We start from the raw sequence: 23716 nt of genomic DNA, 5'->3' as shown, positions 1-23716 counted from the left end.
TGCTGTATCTTCAGAGTCTGACTTTAATAATGAGCATGGACTTCTGCTCTTTCCTTCAGATGCTTATTTTTGATTAATTAATTTATATCCAAACTGCAGTTTCTCCTCTGTCCTCTCTTCCCACCCCTCCTCCTCCCACTCCCTTGATTCCTTCCTCCTTCCTTTCTCTTCAGCAAAGGGGAGGACTCTCATGGATATGACCCAGCTTTGCATATCAAGTTAGAGTAAGACCAGGAGCACCTTCTCATATTGAGGTTAGAAGAGGCAGTCGAGTAGGGGGAACTGATCCTAAAGGCAGGCAACACAGTCAGAGACAGACCCTGCCCCCACTTTTAGGAGTCCCACATGAAGACCAAGCTGCATAACTGTTACATATGTGTAGAAGGCCTTGGTCCATCCTCTACTTGTTCTTTGGTTGGCAATTCAGTCTCTTTGAGCCCATATGGGCCCAGGTTAGTTGTTTCTGAAGATTTTCTTGTGGTGTCTTTGACCCCTGTGGCTCTTAACAATCTTTATTCCTCTCTTCCACAGGATTTCTCAAGTTAAGCCTAATGTTCAATTGATGGTCTCTGCATCTGTTTCCATCAGCTTCTGGGTGAAGCCTCTCTGATGAAGGTTATGTTAGGCTCCTTTCTGCAAGTGTAGCAAAATATCATTGACAGTGTGAGGGGTGGGCTCCATCTATGGCATGGGTCTCAAACTTGATTAGTTTCCTTGGTTGACTATCCCCTCAATTTGTGCTCTATCTAGACCCATGCACATCTTATAGACAGGACAGATTGTAGGTGGAAGGTTTTGTGACTGGGGGCGTTGGTGCTCCAATCCCTCTATTGGAAGTCTTGCCCGGTTATAGATGACTAGTTCAGGCTCCATATCTCCCCATTGATGGAAATCCTAGCTAGGATCATCCGTATAGATTCCTGGGAGTTTATGTTGTCTTAGGTTTTAAAAGAAGTGCAGAATGTTTTGCTTATGAGAGATACTACATCATAGGTAAAGGCAATTAAGTCCGAAGAAACTACAAAGGACTTTAAATTGTGGGTCCAATCTCTAAAAGAACCCTGAATATCGGAATATGTTTGAAAGCTAGCATCATTAGAGCAAGCAGGCCTTCCCCACTTGGTTTCTTGCTGGCACTACCATTACTTACAAGCAGGGGTATTGATATGATTGATTATAGAAACAGTGTGAACCTGTCCTTCGTTTTTCTTACATTGAACTTGAAGAAGGCGACAAGAAGCTCGTGCTTGACAAGTAATCTACTACCCGCTGTTAATTTCAGCTCAGTATTTTGTACTGTAAATGCAGGAAACAGAGAATATTGTATGCGTGTATCTTTGGAGCTAGAACTGTGATTTAATCAGTTGTTTTCCATTATCATAATTCTGGGTAATGTGAACAATATAATCAGATATAATTCAAATTCAGGTATAAACTATTTCTAATTAGAAAACCAATTTTCTGGTTTCTCACATTCTTACACAGTGTGTAATTACCTAAATTGACTGAGCTCAGGACCCAGACTGTCTGCTTTCAAAACTCTGTCTTTCCATCCTGCATTCGCTGTATGGCATAGTGCGAGTTGATTAAACTGTCTACCTCATTGTTGCAAATCTACCAAATGGGAAGCATGAATAGAAACATCTTTAGGACTCTTTGCATAATATAATATAATATAATATAATATAATATAATATAATATAATATAATATATATGTATGTATATATATATTATGTAGTTAGGGCCTACCAACTACTGAGTACCATTTGTTATAAGTACTATTATATTTTTGACACATGATCTAAGGTTCCAGAAGGAATGTCTTCAAGGGGCTACATCTAAGTATCCCTTTTCTACAGGATACATCTGAATTGGCTGAGTAGGTATCTGAAACCATGGCAGACACGGGGCAGAGAAAAGAAGGACTAAGAACCCCCCAAAATATTCCAAGACATGCTTCCCTTCAGCTATGTTCTGCTTCCTAAGGCCTTAACCACTTTGCAAATGAGTTGTACGAACTGAAGATGTGGCATATCACACAAAAGCCCACGTATGTTCAAATCGTAGGAGAAAGGCTAATAGTTCAAATATGGCTTACTAAAAAGAATAGCCTTACAGTACTGAAAAAGATAATGGAAAGATAAGAAGATATCACTCATGAAAGATAGCATAATGATTTTAAGATGAATATAGTAAATAATTAGAATGTTTTCATGTAGACAATATATGTATAAACTTGATAAACATTCAACCTTAATGAAATGGAATATGAAATTTTAGGTCTCTCTCTCCCTCCCTCCCTCCCTCCCTCCTTCTCTCTCTCTCCCTCTCCCTCTCTCTCCCCCTCCCTCTCCCTCTCTCTCTCCCTCCCTCTCTCCCTCTCTCTCTCTCTCCTCTCTCTCTCTCTCTCTCTCCCTCTCTCCTCTCCCTCTCTCCTCTCTCTCTCTCTCTCTCTCTCTCTCCCTCTCTCCCTCTCCCTCTCTCCCTCTTTAGGAATTTTGGTATCTTGACTGTTGGTTAAGGATAGAATTGCAATTAGGCAACACTTTGTCCTTGTCTGCAGGCCATTTGAGTTGATACTATGTCTTTGTTGGGAAAAAGATATACAATAATTTAATAGCAGTTTAAACTTTGAAAATAGGTCTGTTTATTTCTTTTAAATATTTGAAGAACTCGTGTAGTCTCTCAAACTTTTGGAAGATATGTTTTTATTCTCACCCCTATCAATGAAGCAAATGAACTAGAAAAGGCTATGGTGGGCCAGGAGAGGTGGCTCAGTTAAGAGCACTGACTTTTCTTCTAGAGGACCTGAGTTCAATTCCCAACACTTGCATGGTGGCTTACAACTATATATAACTCCAGTCCCAGGGAATCTGATATTTTCTTTTGGCCTCTGTTCGCACCAGGTATGTACATACATGTAATCAAAAATCCATACATAAAATTTTTATAAAAGAATTTCTAGTTATTAGTAGGTAATGGATAAATGATTACAATTTATCTATAATGCTCACTATTTACTATAATAAATTCTGGAGGGCATGCACATAATCATTAGTAAACCCATGGAAAACACAGAAGAGTAGCCAGCAAAATGTTTCTTATAACCCCACAATAATTTTGCGTATTTCAATTTTTCTTTCTCATTCTTTTGGGACTCCTACATCTTAAAATCAAAATTAACATTTCCTTGGGTCATTGATTATTCTTTCAAACATATCTTCTCAAAGCACCTTGCTATTTCAGCCAGATTAAATACTCAGAATAGCCACGAGATAGGGTTTCTGAAGTGGGTGTGAAAAGTGTCCTCCAGTCCCCCTACTTTAATTACTAAGCAGATATATACTCCTTGTCACTTAAATTTCCCCCACATCTACCTCAAAGAAATACAGTTCTCAGTTGAGTAGTTGGTCAACAACTATGATAATCTTTATAATAAGGTCCTTAGTACAAATAACCCAATTGACTTCCAGGAAGATCACAAAAAATGTTATTTTAGCATCGATGTATGAGAATGATAACTTAATTCTTCTTTCCCATTATCAAATATTGACATTCTTAATCTTAGGCAATTGGTAAATGAAAGTTGGGTTATACTTTTAATGTAATTCATATTTCTCTTGTGACCAATAAGGCAAATCCTTTTTCAACTATTTAATAGCCAAACATACTAACCCGGTGATGCCCACTTGTAATTATAATTTGAAAGAATGATTTGAGTTCTTCAGAGTGGTCAGTTGAATATATGACTTTTAAAAACTTTTTTTAAATTCTCTGTATGTGTGTGGGCCTGTTTGGGCTCTGAGAGGGTGAGTGCAGGTGCAAATTGAATGCAGGAGATGATGGATCTCTGGTGCTGGAGTTGGGGGGGGTTGTGAGCCACCCCGAGTAGGGGCTAGGTCCTCTGCACTGAGTCCTTAACCACTAACTGCCCTCTCCAGTCACATGACTTTGTTAAAATAAATGTTTTATCATTTCATCTTCACCTTTCTATTCTTTATTTTCTTGTTGTACTAGGATTATTTTTATACCAGGTATCTGACTTGGAAACTTTAGAAGGGAATAATGCTTGAAATTTCTCATCTCTGTCCCTTTCATCTGACCTGGTCTTGGCTGAGGACGTCATGAGTTTTCCTCTCAGTGTGTCAATATATTCATCTTCTCCATTCATGTTGCTGTTCTTGTCTAAATGAAGGTGACTCTCTGTTCCCAGCTCATAGAGCTTCCCAGCATCATGGTCATCCTGCTCTGAAACCCGTGGACACAAAGGACCTGCAATCTCAGTCCAGTCCCATGTCCCCTCATCCTCTGCTTCCACATTTCCTTTTTCCTTTTTCTTTTCTGGTTTCTTTGCTAATTGGGAAATTTTTAAAGCAAATGAAATCTTGTGTGTGAGTGAGTGTGTGTGTGTGTGTGTGTGTGTGTGTGTGTGTGTGTGTGTGGTGTCCACACCCATGTGCATGTGGGTGTGTGTGAAGGCCAGTGCTTGTGATTCTTCCTCTCTTCGTCTCCTATTTTCTGAGAAGATTCTGTCCTTGAACCTGGAGTTCACCAGTCAGATGACATGTCATTGACCCGTGGGGCTCTATCTACCTGTTTCTGCCTCCCCAGCACTAAGGTTACAGATGGATGTCATCATATGGAGCTTTTACATGGGTCCCCATGCTTAATTAGCAAGCCCTTAACCATCTTCCCAGACCTTACCTGTGTCTTTTAATATGAGGCTATATTGGTGATAGATATGGCTGGGAAGATGATTTGATCATAAGGCAAATATTCGTGCATGAACATTAACTCTTGAGCCGTCTAATCCACTGGAGTCTCATGTTTTACAGTCACTTGGCAGCTTGCTTCGCACGTCACAATGACACAATAGTAACATCATGTATCACCACAGCATCCAATTTTTAAAAACTGAAAATAGATATTGAAAGCCGGGCTTCTGAATATTTGTCAAAATAGGGAATGATGACTTTTATATCTGGAATGTTTGAGTGTATTTAACAACTGTTTTCATAGGAAACCAGTTGGCAATCTGTAGACTCACTAAAATTTCTTTATTTTCCAAAAAGAGTAACTATCAGGGGCTAGAGAAGTGGGTCAATCATTTAAAACACCTGCTTACTGGCTTTGTAGAGGACCCAAGTTTGGTGCCTGGTATGCCTCACAACTGCCTATGACTCCAGCTTAAAGCTACTCAGTACTGGGCTCTGGTAATACCTGCACTCCTGGGATTTCAATGAAATCACACACACACACACACACACACACACACACACACACACACACACATATTTAATAGTAAAACAAATCTTTACAAATAATAACTATCCACTACTTCACCTCAACACTATGGAAAACTCATAATTATAGTACCTAGGAATAAGTTGGAACCTAATGGCTGGCATCTCCCAGGAAATAGGGAACTACCCCTCTGCTGCTCCCTTGTAGCGTAGCAGCACTGAAATGTTCAGTTAGGAGCACCAGTGCCTTTCTAGCCTCACAGAGTCTCATTACTTAGAGACATTGCATTTTCATGCACAAATTCAGTCCAAAGCCAGGGAAATCATGTTTTAGAATACACATTCATCGCCTAAAGATAAATCTGAGTTTGAATCATAATCAATCAGTTGATTAAATCTTTTAGCCTCAGAATGGCCTCAGTTTTCTTACCTATAAATTTCGAGAATTATAGTTGAATAAAATATGTATTTCTGAATAAAGTACATCATTCCATGTTTGTTGTGACAGGACAAAATCGGAAAGACTATACTGAGAGCAAAACTCCACGCCTGGCACATTGTGCTGTGCCAAAATGGTTGATAAGTTTATTGTTGCTGGGATTGGCCCTCGGCAAAAATAAACTTTAACCTGGAGACCAATTCTATCCCCCTTGGCCATTTTAGCTGTGAATGAATTCCAAGGTCCCTGGTCTTAGGCTGCTCTCCAGACTGAGGGACATGTCTTTTCTCTGAACTTCAGAGCTCCAAGCAAGCCTTCTTTCTTGTTCTCTTTCTGGCTATGCCTCAGGGAACAAGCAGGATTTTAGTTACTAAATGAGGTTGCCTTTTGTCTTGTTCATCTCACATTGTTATTCAATTTTATTTAAAAAACCTGATGATGCTGACTCCCTCAGAAAGGCCACATCAAAAGATAGAGTTCACCAAAAATAATACACACTTTTTCCAAAGACACAAACAGTTCCTTGAAAAGGATGTCATGCTGTAATTTATTTTGTGAATTCTGTAAACCACAGAACATTTACTTACAGCAAAGTCTGACCTTTCTTTTTCCTTCTTTTTGTGTCTACAAAGTTCTCTCTTTGAGAAGAAACATAAAGAGTAACATTCCTCTGTGTGTGTGTGTGTGTGTGTGTGTGTGTGTGTGTGTGTGTGTGTGTGTGTGTGATTTTATTGGAATCCTAAGTTTAATTTTTAGCCAGGGTCTTTTAGCTTCATGTAATAATATTTTATGGAATGCAATCACTTGTTGGAAAGACCAAAGAGAGGCCCATTTGAAGCTTTACAAAAAGAATATTTTGTGCTGTTGTTGGGGTGATGGGAAACGCAATAAGTTTACTAAGCCCTACATTGCACCCCCACTGAAATCAGAGAAATCCTAGGACTGAATGTATGGTAGTAAAATCTCGGTAGGGATTGTTTTGGATAAAGAAAGTAATAACAAGAAAAGGGCACATAATTAAGTTTCCAAAGTTCTCGTGTCACGGTCATCTTATTGTCCCACTGCAAGGAAAATTTGCTACACGGAGGTAGACGATTTTCCTGATACAAGCTCACTCCCACAAAACGAACAAACAAAAACAAACAAACAAACAACAAGTCAGAACTTCCAGGGTTGCTGAACAAAACTCTGCCATTTCAGTTAAGAAGTTTTTCCTATCGTTTCTGCTTTACTTTCTGTTCACTACAGCAGGGTTTTACAGTCGCCATGTTGCTATAGAAATGAAAATAAACAAAGATTTGGAAAGAGACATGTCACTGGGGCATGTTCTGCCCGTCTTGCCCATGTCATGTAGGCTCTGTTCTCTGAACAAGTTCATGTTTCCCCCTGGCCCATATATTTGGTATATATTTTAGGGAATAGAATTGAAGTTTTTATTTTATTTCCATAAATAAGTTTCTACAGGCTTCTTAAATTTCCATGCCCTTTAAAAATAAATCTGGAGTCCAGGAGGGATGGCTTTGTTAACTCCACTGCCTGTTCTTCCAGGGGACTGTGATTCCATTCCCTGCACCCAAATGGTGGCTTTTACACCTCGGTAACTCCAGCCATAGTTGAGGGCTCTGAGTATGTACAATACATAGACATGCATGCAGACAAAACACCCATGCACATGTAATAAATAAATAAATACGTACATAAATAAATAAATCTTTAAAAATGAGGAATCAAGCTAAAAATGGTTAAGACCTTGGCCTTCAGCACCTGTGACTTCCGTTGTTTGGAACTGCATGGGGGAAGAACACAGGATGCCTGCCCGTTCTCTCCTAGCCTTTGCCTTGATAGATTTGAAGAATTAATTTAGCAATGCTTATAAATCTATTTATATAAGACCATCTGTAAGTTACTTGGCCCACATTTGGAATCATAACAAAATACTTCTTAAGAACCACTGTGGCAAAATTATTACCACATTTTTGGCATATTAAAATACATGATATTTATATACTTTTGTTCAATAATGATGGAAATAGAAGTACACAGCACAGATAGTTTATATATACATGTGTATTAAAATACTTTTTATTATATATATTTCTCAGCAGAAGAATGTTTATTTTAGAATTAACTCTCCTATGGCTTCTGAAAACTCAACATGCCTCTCACAGTTTCTTATTCTGGTATACTGATTTTCTAGGTCAGACACTAATACAGTGTTTGACAACAGCAAAGTCTATACACTGCTGTATCGTTGCTGTGCCTATCTGTATTAATCAGACAAAAATTTCTTTATTCTGAGATGACCAACCTTGTAATTTTTCTTAGCTTGCTCTAACCAAGTGCAAAATTTTACAGAGAGCTAGCATCATTTTGTATGCAGTAGAATGCCAAATATATTACCATGAATATAATAATATTATATGCCCTGGAAATATCCCAGAACCAGAAAGAGATCTGTTTGAGAAAGTATTTATCTCTTTCCTTTCTCAGTTGAGAGGTATATTAAGTAAGATCTCTGAATTACTCAAAGTTAATAGCCATATTGCACATCTCAGACATATAAAACCTTTCAATCACTTCAAGTATTTATTATCTTTTAAAAGAATTGAGTTCAAAATTAGCACTGGTATTTTAATGTACTAAAGCATTATAAATGTACCAGATGTCATATTGAGAACTATTATGGTAAGAGTGGACGTTCTAAACAATAATACGTCGAATATATAGGAATACAAACATATATTCCTATCTTCGTAGATAGAATATATTGTTATTCTAAATTTGCCATCTATAAATAGTGTCCTCTGTGAGCATTCATGCTACCTTCATCATGGGGGGGCTTGCCTATGGGATCAAACAGCAACCAGGAAGGATGAGGGCAAACCAGGAAGCAGGAGCCCACAAATTAGACCAGAGAGGTTGTTGAGTTTCAGGAAACAAAAGGTAAGTAAGGCAAGCGTGGAACCAGAAGCTTCCAAGCATTTTAGAGCTGCAGCTGACTTCACAGGTCGGTCATCTAGGTGAGTCGTGCCGCCCCTCCCTGAGAAAGCAAAGACAACAACCAAGTCCACAGAATTAGATGCCATCACAGGAACCGGATGTGTTCGTTGGCGTGCGGACATCTAAACTCAGGAACATTCCACACCGAAAACAGAGAATCCCATTATGAGGTGTCAGCCATTGGGAAGCATTTGGGGAATTTGACCCCTTCTTGGAAGCCTGCTATGACTCTTCTCTTTAATGCATGTTTCAAAGCCATCGAAACAATATTACTAGGGGGTTGTGTTTTCAATAATTAATTGGGTGAAGAAAAAGAAAAAGTAGGTTAGTGTACAAAAGTACAAGTGGGAATTTGTTTTAAGCAAAATTATGGAGACAGAAAGGGAATCTAGGTAGACAAGGTGAGCAAGAGTAACAAGCTATGATGTCTGGAGAAATGGAATCCACAGCCTCTGCATGGCCTGGGCTCTGCATCCAGCATGTTTTAAACTCCTGCCCTTATGAGTGCAAATTATAGACAACAGAAGAGAAGAAGCAACACTTGTGCATCCTGAAAGGTGCCACTCCTATTCTGACTTTGACTCCGTAGCACTTTACATTTCTGGTTTTCACACTGAAAGCAAATGCCAGTGTCCAATGAAGCCACCAGAAGAGACAATGACCTTCATAGAACTAGTCATTGAAAATGTATCTCTGAAATGTCCTGTCCGAGGAAGAGTGAGGGATCAAGAAAACTTCAGCTGAAATCAATGAAGAAAAGAAATCAAACAAGACAGAAGGCATTCCAGAGATTTCATTCACCAACTATTTGTTGAATGAAACGTTTCCCATATGTTAAACAGGCTTCTGGTCAATAAGAATCGCCTATTTGCCTTTGATGAATAGGTTCTTGCAGTGAGGGAAGGCACCAGAACATTAATAATGGACATCATATATAAGTAAGTAAACACGCGAGCGAGCAAGCAAGTGAACAAACAAACAACAAAAAGTGTGTCATTTGGGGAGGGGAGTTGTGTGGAGAGAGAAGTAAAACAAAGCAGTTAGTCTTAGAAGAGAAGTGTCAGCACCATTTCAGATTCTTACTGCTAGTACACAGAGTCCCAGATCTCCATAGCAAGCAATTTAATTATCTTTGGATAGATAGATAGATAGATAGATAGATAGATAGATAGATAGATGGATAGATGAAAAAGACAGTACAGTCCTTACATCCAGTGGGATAATATTTAGTCTTAAAAAGGGAGGTTTTTAATGCATATTGCCACAAAAAATATTTAGACTGTTAAAACACGCCTTTAGCCAGAGTGAGTCAGGCATATTTGTGATTAGTGTCCTGGCAAAGAATAGGAAGACAGAGTCAAAGCTGCGTTGGACTGCCTCACTGTCCAGGGACATGTAGGTCATTAAAAATTTGTTTTGCCCTGAAGGGAATGATGGAGATCTGACCAAATATGCCGCCCTGGCGAGCTGCTTTCCACACGAAGTAAAGGGAGCCATGTAAACTGAACCAGAAAAATGATTCTGACTCCATTTAGGGTGAGGACACTGATAGTCCTGGGCAGGGTGGGGTGGGGGAGGGAACGTTTCTAGATGCGTTTTCAAAGTGTAGACACTGAGCTTTCTTGATGCATTGGTTACAGTGAAAAAGAGTTGCCAAGGATAGAAAATTGAGACAGAAAACACTAGCCTGAGTGTACAAGTTGACAGAATTAAAAAAAAAAAAAAAACCATGCGTGTGATGTGTGCATGCATGTACACATACTCTAGGTATTTGTGGGTTGGAGGTTTATGTTGGAGTATTCTTATAGTGGGGAGCATTTGGGGTGTGATGATTAGGGGTGTTGGGAATATGTGTATACACTGGGCATCTGTATGTCTTTAGTGTATATGTTGTGTAGGTATCTGTTGGGAATTGGTGTGCTGAGTACATATATAAGAATATGTTTGTGCAAGAAAAATGTGTGTTAAGCGTATATATGTGGAAGGGGTTGTTGGGTGTATGTTTTGGGGTGCATGGGTTGAGTGTGTATGCATTGAGAGGAGGTTAGGTATCAGATGTATTTGAGAAGGTACCCACTGTGTGTTTAGGGAGATTGTGCAGGGATGTGTGTATGTGTTTATTTTGGGACTGGGTAGGAAATACAAGTGATTAGAAATATAGGACTCGAGTCAGAGCTTATGTGGCTGATTCTGAGAACCAGCCGTGTTGGGTGTGCTCAGTGACCTACCCACAGAGGCCCTTTAGTGTTTTCACAGTGGTCCAAAGGTGATGCAGATGGTGGGAATATTTCATATCTAGCATATTTCATATGCTGCAGTGCCGTTCTTTGCCTTTCTCAGTGTGGACTGCCGTGAAGAGTTTTCCTGAGGAGTGTTGCTCCTTGTCTTTCTTATACAAACATAGGTACATGAAAAAATTGTACGTAATGTAAAGTGTGTTTTGTTATGTAAGAATGAAAACAAACAAACAAACAAAAAACAGAACAACTTGTATCACTTGGGTATGTCTAATTCATAGTCTGATGCCTTCAAGCCATGACCAACAATTCCATATACAGAAAAATGTAGACCTGACCTTTCATCTGTAATTCACATATGCGTGAATATATTATGCTGTTGGAAATCAGTCATGTATGGGAATGAAATCCATTGTTTGAGGTGACGTAAATCACAACATGGTACAGCCCTCTGCAAACTTTCAGGGTCTTTTCATTTATTAAGGATTAAATTCCCCACAAGAAGACCAGTAGTCTCATCTAGCCTGGACCCCCGAGGTCTCTCAGACACTGATCCACCAACCAGGCAGCATACACCGGCTGATATGAGGCCCCTGACACATACAGAGCAGAGGACGCCTGGTCTGGTCTCAGTGAGAGAAGATGCATCTAGCCCTCAAGAGACTTGAGGCCTCAGGGAGTGAGGAGGTTTGGTGGGATGGGGTGAGGGGAGTGGGGATATCCTCTTGGAGACTGGGGGGACAAGTTGTGGGATAGGGAGTGGTCGGGGAGCAAAATAGGAGGTGGGTAGCAGCTGGACTGTAAAGGAATATTAAATAATAATAATAATAATAATAATAATAATAATAATAATAAAGAATTAATTTCAGTAGCCTCCAAGGTCCCACCTGCCCTGGCTTCATTACCAGGTGACTGACTCTGACCATATCCAATAGTCTTGTACTTTTAGCTCTGTGTTACCCCAGAAACATGCATCTTCTAGTCCTCTGAGTCCCTCCAAGCCCCAGTCAGGGCATTTGCACCTGCTCTTCTATCTGCAGCTGCCCTTCCGTATCCACGACCTGCAGTTTCAGTCAGTTGCTATGTACCCAGGCCCAAATCCACACCAGTCATTCCTGTGGCCTTCTGGGTAATTTATGTTTTAACCTAGTTTTTATTGAATGCTTAGTTGTTTGTATGAAATCAAATGCATTCAAGGTGTTATGAACAGCTTATGAAGAGCTCCTGTGGGAGTATACTGTCAGTAAAGGGAGACACAGACCACATGTCCAGATAGTGAGCAAAGCACAGGAAAGGAAGTCCTATTGGGGATCGCCCTCCATGAGATTTGGAGTAATGGAGTCGAATTTTCAGGGAGATAGAGCTACGACTGCCTCACAAGCCACTGCCACATTCTTCCCACACAACACGCAGAGCCTGGATTCCCTTGGCCCTCAGTTTCCCCTGCCATGGCTATCCTGTATTCCATAGCAAGCTCTTGCATCAGGCTCCACGTGCTTCTCTGTGTGCCCACATCTGTGCTGTGCTATGCTCCCCGATGACCCAACTTCCTCGTTTTAGCTTTTGTCTGTTGTTTCCTGTCGATCTTCTTCACTAATGTCCACACTCATCCTTCATTGCTGGTGGGCTTTCGTCCTGCTGTTTTGTCCCCTCCTGGTTACTCTGTCTCCTGTATCTGTAGGTACATTGTATGTGTTTGAGGCTTAGTCTATAATACTGAGAAGACATTATCTTTTTCTCTTGATTCGTGTAATCTACAATCTCCTTAAGGGCACAGTTACAATCCCTTCCTGTTTCAAGCCCCCGTCTGTCCCAGTGCTTCCCACAAAAGAGACTTCAGTAGGTGACTCGTGAATGAATAAAGCAGTATTGGGGAGTAAGTCTGTGGACTCAGATGTTTGAAAATCTGAGTTGCATGACAGGGAAATGGCTCAGAGTGAAACCACTTGGGATGGGGATGCACATGGGGACCTGAGTTGCAATCCTCAGTCACACATAGAACTCAGATGCATAGGGCAGGTTCTTCTCAGTCCAGAAAGGCTGTAATATACAGCAAGAACACACCAACAAGGAGACCCTGTATCAAACAAGTTAAAAGGTAAGAGGGTGTCCTCTTACCCCCACATGTAGGACCTGTTATGTGCTAATGTTCATTCACACATGCATATGTATATATACATATATATGTATACACACATACACACACACAAAAATACAACACAATTTTTTCAAGCTACAGAGCTGAGTCTATTTCCTCTCTAAAGGCAGAACAAGAACAATGCTCCTTGCTGCTTTCCTCTTCTCTTCTTGCATGGGTACAAATCAAGTGAGTGGGTAGTATCTTTCACTCATCACTCAACACATGGCAGTGTGAGTCATAGTAAACTATTAGCAAGCTTCAGCTGAAGGACAGGGCTTCATCTGACTCACTGATAGTGTAGCCAATGGATTGGCATTGACTAGACAGGAACTCATACCAGAGGTCTGACTCTGAGGTAGCACATACTCTAAATCCATTGCTCCAATCTCATGGGAAGATATTCCCAGTGGTGTTCTTTTCTCTGTTTTGTGTTTAGAATGTGGACACAATCGCTTCTCAGCCTTTTGGCTAAGATCAAGTGTAGAATGTGGACACATAGCTCCTTCATTCACATATTAACACACACACACACACACATACTATATATCTATATCTATATCTATCTATCTATCTATATGTATGTATGTGTGTATATATATATACATATATGTATATATATATATATATATATATATATAGTGGCTAGTGTCTGAGTGACAAAACAAAGAGGACTGTATTTGAAGTCACATGAGGTCACCAACATCTTCATGAGATCACTGACATCTACATGAGGTCACCAAAATCTACATGAGGTCACTGGCATCCACATGAGGTCACCAACATTCACATGAGGTCATTGACATCCACATGAGTTTAGACTTTGTCCATAAACACTTGTCGTTAAGGATATATCATTAAGAGGTGTCAGGTGGTCATTAAGACCAACTGAATGATCATCCTGGCCATTAGCAAGAGGAAAAGCAATTATGTTTGGACATCTTTTAGTGTTCTTTCCTGATCATATTTCTTTAATGTCTTGTTCTCAGCCCTGCCTCATTTCTTCCTCTGTATCTATTTCTTTACTGAGTGTTTCCTGGAGCCAAATATTTTTTATCTCTTCTCTAATTTTTTTCTATATCAAGTTATGGCAGTAGTTTCCTTTTGTAACTCATTTTTCTAAATACCTCCCATTTTCCTCCCCTCAAATTTTGTTTAAAAATCTGTTTTCTAGGGTGGAGAGATGGCTCAGTCAGTAAGAGAGTGATCAGTGCCTGCATGGTGATTCACAAGAATCTGTAACTTCAATAACAGTAGCTACAACAGACTACTTTGGCATTTAGGGCAAACATACAAACTCTTGCAAGCACCTATACACAAAAGTAAACTAAACAAGCACATTTTCTTTTTATCTTTTTCTTCCATTTTATTAAATTGGGTATTTCTTATTTACATTTCAAATGTTATTCCCTTTCCCGGTTTCCTGTCCATCAGCACCCTAAACCCTCCCTCTCCCCTTCTATATGGGTGTTCCCCTTCTCACCCCCTGCATTACCAGCCCCCCAACAATCTCCTACTCTGGGGAGTCCAGACTTGGCAGGGCCAAGGACTTCCCCTTCCACTGGTGCCCCAACAAGGCTATTCTCTGCTACATATGCAGTTGGAGCCCAGGGTCAGTTCGTGTTTTGTCTTTGGGTAGTGGTTTAGTCCCTGGAAGTTCTGGTTAATTGGCATTGTTGTTCATATGGGGTCTCAAGCCCCTTCAGCTCTTTCAGTCCTTTCTCTAATTCCTCCAATGGGGGTCCCATTCTCAGTTCAGTGGTTTGCTGCTGGCATTTGCCTCTGTGTTTGACATGTTCTGGCTGTGTCTCTCAGGAGAGATCTATATCCGGTTCCTGTCAGCATGCACTTCTTAGCTTCATCCATCGTATCTAGTTTGGTGGCTGTAGATATATATGGGTCACATGTGGGGCAGGCTCTGAATGGTCTTTCCTTCAGTTCAGCTCTAAACTTTGGCTCCCTATCCCCTCTTATGAATATTTTTGTTTCCCTTTTAAAGAAGGAGTGAAGCATCCGCATTTTGGTCATCCTTCTTGAGTTTCATGTGGTTTGTGCATCTTGGGTAATTCAAGCATTTGGGCTAATATCCACTTATCAACGAGTGCATACCATGTGTGATTTTCTGTGATTGGGTTATCTCACTCAGGATGATATTTTCTAGTTCCATCCATTTGCCTATGAATTTCATGAAGTCATTGTTTTTGATAGCTGAGTAGTGTTCCATTGTGTAGATGTACCACATTTTCTGTACCCATTCCTCTGTTGAAGGACATCTGGGATCTTTCCAGCTTCTGGCTATTATAAATAAAACTGCTATGAACATAGTGGAGCATGTGTCTTTGTTGTATGTTGGAGCATCTTTTGGGTATATGCCCAGGAGTGGTACAGCTGGGTCCTCAGGTAGTGCAATGTCCAATTTTCTGAGGAACCTCTAGACTGATTTCCACAGAAGTTGTACCAGTTTGCGATCCCACCAACAATGGAGGAGTGTTCCTCTTTCTTCACATCCTCGCCAGCATTTGCTGTCACCTGAGTTTTTGATCTTAGCCATTCTGACTGGTGTGAGGTGGAATCTCAGGGTTGTTTTGATTTGTATTTCCCCGATGACTAAGGATGTTGAAAATTTCTTTAGGTGTTTCTCAGCCATTCGATATTCCTTAGCTGTGATTTCTTTGTTTAGCTCTGTACCCCATTTTTAATAGGGTTATTTGGCTCTTTGGAGTCTAACTTCTTGAGTTCTTTGTATATTTTGGATATAAGCCCTCTATCAGTTGTAGGATTGGTAAAGATCTTTTCCCAATCTGTTGGTTGCAGTTTTGTCCTAACGACAGTGTCCTTTGCCTTACAGAAGCTTTGCAGCTTTATGAGCTCCCATTTGTCGATTCTTGATCTTAGAGCACAAGCCATAGGTGTTCTGTTCAGGAAATTTTCCCAGTACCCATGTGTTCGAGACTCTTCCCCACTTTCTCTTCTATTAATTTGAGTGTATCTGGTTTCATGTGGAAGTCCTTGATCCACTTGGATTTAAGCTTTGCATAGGGCAATAAGAATGGATCGATTTGCATTCTTCTACAAAGCAAATGTTTTTAAAAGAAAAATTAAAAGTTAATTAGCTGACAATATTCCCATTATTCAGTTAGTAATATTTCTTATCTGATACTTAATTTTTAAAAGAATATTAGAGATCCAGAATTTTTCACAATAGTTAATATTTTTCATGTGTCTTCTGTATCCCTTGATATGAAAAAAAATGCATAGAATCTGTGAATCTTTTACTTTAGCTCTTTGTTTTAAAAAAAATTTTCATGGTGATTTTTTCCCTTTCCTTAAATTCTTGAATTCTTGGGCATTTGTCAGTTGATAGTTCATTCCTCATCGTTTCCTCTCTGCTCAGTTACATCTCTGTTATTCTATGAACTCGTGACTCCTTATCTGATTTTATAATCCACTGCTAGCATTACTTTTTCTATTTCTGAACTTGTGCCAGCCTCAGCCACCCCAGACTTCTCTGCTTGAGTCCATTTGCTCTTGAGCACGCCCTCATCTCTTCTGACAACTCCCTGGCCACCATACAGGGCTACATCATATTTTTGGTGATAATGTCCTGGAGTCAATGACTTCTCAAGAATCTCCATGTTTTGTTTTGCTTTTGTTTCTTTTTATTGGAAACTGGCAATAGAACATTAGCTCTATAATGTCAGATATTTGCTGTTGGGTGCTGTGATTATTAGGAAGGGTATGATAACCCAAACAGACATATAGGTCTTGCTTGTTCTCTTTAACAACAAACCCCATGAATGCCTTTGAGGTTTTTGTTCATGAAAATTTATACTGCCTTTTCTACTCCATGTTTTTAGAATTGTCCTTCATCTTTCATGGATGCTTTAGTTCAGTTGTGTTGCTATAACAGATTATTATTATTGATACAGAACATGGATTTATTTGGAGAATATTTGTGGAGATTACAGGGTCCAGGATTGTGGTGCTGGCCTCTAGTATGGGCTCCCATGCTGCGTCATAACTTGGTGGAAGGACATACAACATAGGCATAGGACAGAGAGGAAACCTGGCAAACTCATTTGTGCATCTGGAGTCCACTCCCACATCAATGGCACTGATCCATGCTCTAACAATGGTATTTAATTTCGATAGGAGTTTTGAAAGGGGACACAGGCTGTAGTAGATATTCTAGATCCATGCCAACATAACTAGAAGAGCTTCAAAAATTCTGTGATATCTCTTTAAAAATATCAAATATGGGGCTAGAGGGCTGGATCAGCACTAGCTGCTCTTCCAGAGAACATGGGCTGCATTGTCAGCATGAGCATCGTGGCTAACAATCATCTGTAACTCTGGTTCCATGGGCGCCAATTCCCTCTGTATACTCTGTGGATAGTAGGCACAGTGATGCACAGACAAACTGTGGGCAAAGCACTTGTGCACATAAAAAAATGTTTAATTTATTAAGATTAAGAGATCTGGGAATATTAGTTCTGTTTATGAGATACAGGCAAATGAGGTACATGTGTCAAGAACAGGAAAATAATTAAGATTGAATTTGAAATCGAATAATTTTTAGCCATGGCAGTGTTTGCAACAAAGTAGACAAAGTGCACTAGTTGAAGTCAATGAGCGAAAGGTCACTGATGTCACTATCTGTAACCAGCCATTGTCATATAGTTCTTTAGTTTAACAGAAAATTTGCAGAATATTTTGCAACAGGACATCACACAAACTTTCTATAGTCATAAACACATAGCTAGTTCATTCGGCAAACAGTTTCTATCTGGACAAAATTCTAAGAATGTATCATTGTTAAAGGCTAAGAATTGCTCCGAAGAGAAGCCAGAGTATTAAGAATGTCTACTTTGAAATGGAACTTTCTACCAGATAACGTGGTATTCAACTTCCCTTTCTTTTGCTGTAACAAACACCATGACGAAGCAACGTGAAGGCTTCATTTCATCTTACGCTTTCAGGTCAATGCTCTCTCATGAGTGAAGTCAGGTTAAGAACTGCAGGGAAGGCTTGCTGGGGTATTCTGTAGTATTCATGGCCAAGGGAGTACAGCAGAAACTACGGAAGAATGCTGCTTGACAGCTGGATTGCTCAACCCCATGACCATTTGCCTAGGGATGGTGACTTCCATGGTGGCCTGGCCATCCTGCATCAATTAATGGTCAAGACAGTTTCCCGGAGTCATGCCCACTGGCCGTGTCTGATCTAAGAAATTCCTCAGTTAAGGTTTCTCTCTCAGATGACTCCAGGCTGTGCCAAGTTTAGAACTAAAACTAACGTGGATGTGTTTTCCCCACCAAGTTTTCCATCATCTTCTTAATTTTGGAGTGAATACACCTGCAGAAAATTCAGTTCCCCGAGACAGAGCTGGATTGAAAACCCTTTGCTTGGGAATCCGGAAAGATTGGCACGGCGAATGGGTTGACAGTATCACAAATAAGCCAGACCGGTTATTTGCTAAGAAAGTATCTAGTACCCACCGAAATAAAGGAAGGAACATGAGAAAATAATCTGGATTCTTTGAGAGGGTTTCCTGCGATGTCTCAATAACACATGGTCATTTCACTCAAGGACATCAGGCAATAGTTATACACAATAATCCATGAAAACTGTACCAGAATTGATGCTTAAGAAGAGAATACTGTGTATCTCCTCACCAGATCATGGATCCACACTAAAGATGCGTAACGTTATTGAGGAAAAAAATTAGTAAATTATACCTAGTGAGTAGAACTACAGTTTTTACGTAGTTTCGTTAGTGAATGATGCAGACTTAGGTGATTTTTCCTGCTGTTGAGAGCCGCTGTTTGGTAGCTTGATTGATGGCCAGCATTTGTAGGTTAGCAGAAGACTTTACAGGAAAAGAAAGTGTTGAGTTAGTTTACATATCTCTCTAGGTAAGTTTCATTTAGATCATTCTTTTTTCAAATTTCAACTTCTCACTTAGGACATCCAATCAAAATTTCTTTATGTAAAACTGGTAGGTGATTGTTGGCAAAACTCTGAAGCGTTTTTTCCTAAAAAACAATCAAAGAGCTAATTAATTAGTCTACTACCTCGGGCTTATTCTTGGAACACATGTTCCAGTTACTTCTCACAGACAGAAGTCTTACTGGTAAAATCCATAGTAGTGTGCCGTTTCCTTGTTTTGTTAAATAGACTTCGGTATTTGAATTTTTATGATGGCACTCTGAGCTTCAAGGCCTCGTAAACTTTTTTTTTAACTGAGATCCTGCAATCGTTTTCTCTCAAAAGTTACGGGGATGGGAAGGGTTGGAGCCGTGAGGAGGCTGAGAGGTGAGTGCTGATGTTTCTAAGTGGGGCCAGCAGGGGCTGCAGCCCGCAACAAGGCTGCTGCATTCCTCATGTGCCTGGCCTTGGACTCGCTTTAACGTCATAATCTGGATCCTATTAAGGGAATTTTGTGTTTTTCCTTTGTAAGAGTCACCCCCTACCATGACAAATATTTTAAAACATATTTTTTTTAAAAGTTGGGAAAGCAAACTTTTTCCCAAAAGAAATTTATAGTTCAAATTTATACCAATCTCTTCCTAACTAGAGCAAGCGAGGCTCTCCCTAAAGCTTCAATTTTCCTCTGTAAAACATTAGTCTCCTTTGGAAGAAGAAGGTTTTCCTTTTTTATAGGCAATGGGATAAAATAGCTACAGATGTACGTGTGCTGTGACATGCTTCAGAATATACCTGCAGCCTGTGGTGTTTTTCAGTCTGGAACAAAAAAAAAAAATGAAAAAAAAAAAAAAAAGAAAAACATATGAAAGCAAACAACTATTGGGGCGCTAAAATAACAGTGTTCACATATAAAGGAAATGATAAACTTTGAATCCAGTTCGCCTTTCCCCCCACTTCTTTTCCTGGGAAGGGACTGAGGCTGTGCCAAATCATTTTTACAAAGCGGGGTTTCCAGGTACCCACCTTTCCCTTGAGTGACCGCTGCCTTTTCGCCGTGCAGGACTGTCGTGATGCCTGTGGCCAGAGAGTTTGATCCAGACATGGTCCTGGTTTCTGCTGGATTTGATGCATTGGAAGGCCACACCCCTCCCCTAGGGGGTTACAAAGTGACAGCAAAATGCAAGTATCTCTTTCAGGACTTCATGAAATGTTATGACGCCATACACCATTTAGAGCTTTAAGATGCATACTACCTTTTACGTGAGTTCAGTAAGCTTTGGGGGAGACGCTTGAAAGTGATTGGCGTGGTATTTCTTGCTCTGTCTGTTTCGTGTCTCTGGAGAAATTTTCACTGAAGAAAAGCAAAATGGTTTTCTATGGTGAACGTGATGGGCATATCGGAACCTTCATGTATTTTAGGAGTCTTAGTTTTCATTTAAAGACTAAAATGGTATGACTTCCGTTTATGTTACGTCGACTGATCTAAGAACTCCGAAGTCTAAAGGAGCTACTGAGCTTTTCGCGAGGAGAACGCAGTTGCTGCCTTTAGTGTATTGGACATGGGGTGGGAATAGACACTTGGCAACGATGTTCGGTTCGGGTTCAAATACAGACTTGGTGGTGCTTCAGCAATCCCAAGGGTCTCCGGGGTCAATGCTGCTCCTCTGCTGGTTGCAGAGACAAATTTTCTGGCTGTGTTCCATAGCAGCCCGCTACCCAACAACGAAACCAAATTTCTGTTTCATTTGAAGACGATGGCACCATGGAACTTAGCTTGAAAGGATCTTCTTTAAGAACAATGTTCTTGCTCTGTTATAAAAGCAAAGCCCATCTACAGTCCAAGCATAGAAATATACATTGGCACCGTGTGTACCTACTACGCAAGGAAAAACACGGTAAAACTGCACAGTGCATGGTATCCAGTGGTATGTTTCAGAGGTGGGGGGCAGGGCATATGGAAGGCAAACAACTAAAACAACTCAAGCTGCTTTAAGTGGGAGAGACGAGCTTGGAGTGAATGTGCTATATTAATTTGAAGAGAGCCAAAGACAGAGATCCATGCCAACCTTTGTTTTGAGCTGGCTCTCATGTGAGAGCATTTCTGCACTCTAATTGTTCCAGTAACATTGTTAGGTAGTGGCTATTTTTAAACTCCATTATTTACCTAGGATTCTTGGTGCCTTGTTGTCTATGGAAAGCATATTAAAGCAGGCAACTCCGCGCAAACAATAAAATATAGATAATGCACAACTTTGCTGAAATTGAATACAGAGGCATTTTCTTGTATTAAATATCTTTAGGGTTCTTCTGGTGATGCTGCTCTCAGAGGTTCCCTCAAATAGAAGCCATTCTTCCGGTTGCAGATAAGTCCCATTTGAGGCAAGGCTGCTGACTAGTTTATTTTGAATAAAGAAACTCAAATGATACAAGACACGGGGAGAGAAACAGAGAAATGATGGAAAGAGGCCCTTCTCATTAAACCCACACAGCTCCCCTGGAGTAGGAAAAATGCTGGGCCTTGAGTCTTTTTTTTTTTTTTTTTTTTCTTGCCAAGAGGTGGAGGGGGTTTAACATGTCCATCTCTCAAAAATAGAAGGGACTAATCATTGTGTTCAATTTTGGAAAATTAGTTTAAATCTCAAATGTCACATTGAAAAGTAGAATAAAAAAAAATAACAGCAATGTGGTCTCTTCTGGTTCTAACACTTTTTTTTAGTGCCAGTCAGCTTTCATTGCTGTAATAAAGTGGCCGCCATAGCCAGCTTATACGGTAGGTCGGGAAGGCTTGTCTCAGGTGACAGTGTTTGAGGTTGTAGTCCTTGGGACTGTTGTTGGGAACCCGTGGTGAAGCCGTACATATGGCGGGGAAACAAGTGGCAGAGTGCAACTGTTTATCTCATTGAAAGTGACAAAAAGGATGGAAAGCAGGTTGGGGGTTTGGCTCAGTGGTAGAGCGCCTGCCTAGCAAACGCAAGGCCCTGGGTTCGGGCCCCAGCTCCGAAAAAAAAAAAAAAAAAAGTGTAAACAAAAAATGTAGGAAAAAAAAAAAAGGAAGGCACGAAGTTGGTATAATTCTTTTCAAGAGTGTATCTTCAGTGACCTAAAAGCCTTCTATAGGCCCCACCTCTTAAAACTCCACCTCTTCCCTATACTTCATCCTCAGGATGTCAGACCCAAGTTCTATCAAACAGAAAGCAGTGAAACCTTCAACACTTTGAATTTACTAATATATCTGGATTTATATAGGGTACATTTTCCTTTTCTATCTCCCAAATAAATTTGAACACAGAACCCTCTAGCTTTCCTTCATCAGTCTCTAGCCCTTGTCTAGCTGTTTGCTCCTTCACTCTTTTTCTGCTCAAGAAGACATGTGCTTCTCTGCCAGTGTTTATTACCTAACCGAAGCAGGCGCACCTGAGGTCATCAATATCGAACAATTGCTCATTGGCCAACTCTTTGCTATTAATTAAGGGAAACACACAATCAAGAGAGGGGATCTCAGAATGCAGAGTACAGGAGAGGTTGTCCTGAACCGTTGATGGATTTCATAACTGGGATTAAAACAAAGTGTTTATGGACTTGTGCTTGCTTTAAATTAAATGGCCACACACTGATTTCTTCTTGCTGAGGAAAAAAGATCATCTAGTCATATACAAAAATGATTGACTGTGCATTCAGAAGCTCATAATGCGGCCCGAACCCACAAATACCATCTGGGATAGCATGAACCCCAGCACCCACCTCTGAACAGCGGCATCTTAGGGAGGCTTCAGTCTGCTGGCTGTTTTCGCTATAGAAGTCACCACCTTAACTGCGGGACCTGGGATTGCTGCAAAGACTTCCAGAGATTCCCTGCTGGCTCTGCACTGGCTGGCTGCATGCAGATGCATTTCCCTTCAGCTTGACAGACGGGCGATTAAAATTGAGATCCCAGTGCTCCGTGCCAGACGTCATCCTCCAAGTGTGGATCCCAGAATAAAGTTGAAAATGGGGTACAAATTTGAAGTAAATTGTCACTAAACTATATGAAAACAAATGTTCGACTAAACTTTTTTTCAATTCTGGCTCAACTCATTCTTGCTCGAAGTACAACCCTGGACGATTGGATCTGAGGGCTGTTTTGAGGATACTGTCATTTCAGACATCTGAAAATTTAATTCCTTGGCACATCAAATTGAATTTTTACAGTACTTTACTTTGTGCTTTTGAAAGGAAAAGAACGATCAAGTCAAAACGACAATGGATTTTGTTCATTTTAAACATCTAAATAGCTGCCCGACTCTAAAAGAAAAAAAAAGAGAGAAAGGCTGTCGAACATCCAAAGTTTCATCCTAAATACAGAGAGAGTTGATTTTACGTTAGGGGATTCCCAACCAGGACTGTTTTCTTCTTTCTTCATTCTTCTGTTATACCTATGAAAATACAAAACGGTTTGGTTTGTGCTACATTTGAAAACGTTGTTTCAAAATGGAGTTCATAAGTTTTTATTTGGAATTTATATTCTTAAATCCAGAGCCAAGGTTAAGTTCCATCTAAGAAAGCAGAATTCTTTGCTCTGAGCCCAGAACCGAATGTGGCCTTGAAATTATCTTTCTAAATATTCTGGTTCGTGTCCAACTGTCTTTGTGTTATAGCTTAAGAACTTAATACATACATATATATATATATATATATATATATATATATATATATATATATTATATACCATGGCAGCAGTGCCACGTCCAAGGT

At 40.1% G+C, this 23716-nt stretch overlaps 1 protein-coding gene across 1 annotated transcript in view; it reads left to right on the top strand.

Moving 5' to 3' along the window:
* Positions 1–23716, top strand: part of Hdac9 (histone deacetylase 9) — a 756932-nt gene that overhangs the window by 624011 nt on the left and 109205 nt on the right. Inside the window, exon 22 of the mRNA XM_032907647.1 lies at positions 20046–20164. Coding sequence (XP_032763538.1) covers positions 20046–20164 — 119 coding nt within the window. The remainder of the gene's footprint in view (positions 1–20045; positions 20165–23716) is intronic.

Source organism: Rattus rattus, chromosome 7 (genome assembly GCF_011064425.1).
Source record: "Rattus rattus isolate New Zealand chromosome 7, Rrattus_CSIRO_v1, whole genome shotgun sequence".
Classification (NCBI taxonomy): domain Eukaryota; kingdom Metazoa; phylum Chordata; class Mammalia; order Rodentia; family Muridae; genus Rattus; species Rattus rattus.
Note: the sequence above shows the minus strand (reverse complement) of the source record. Positions and strands in the feature narration are given on the sequence as shown.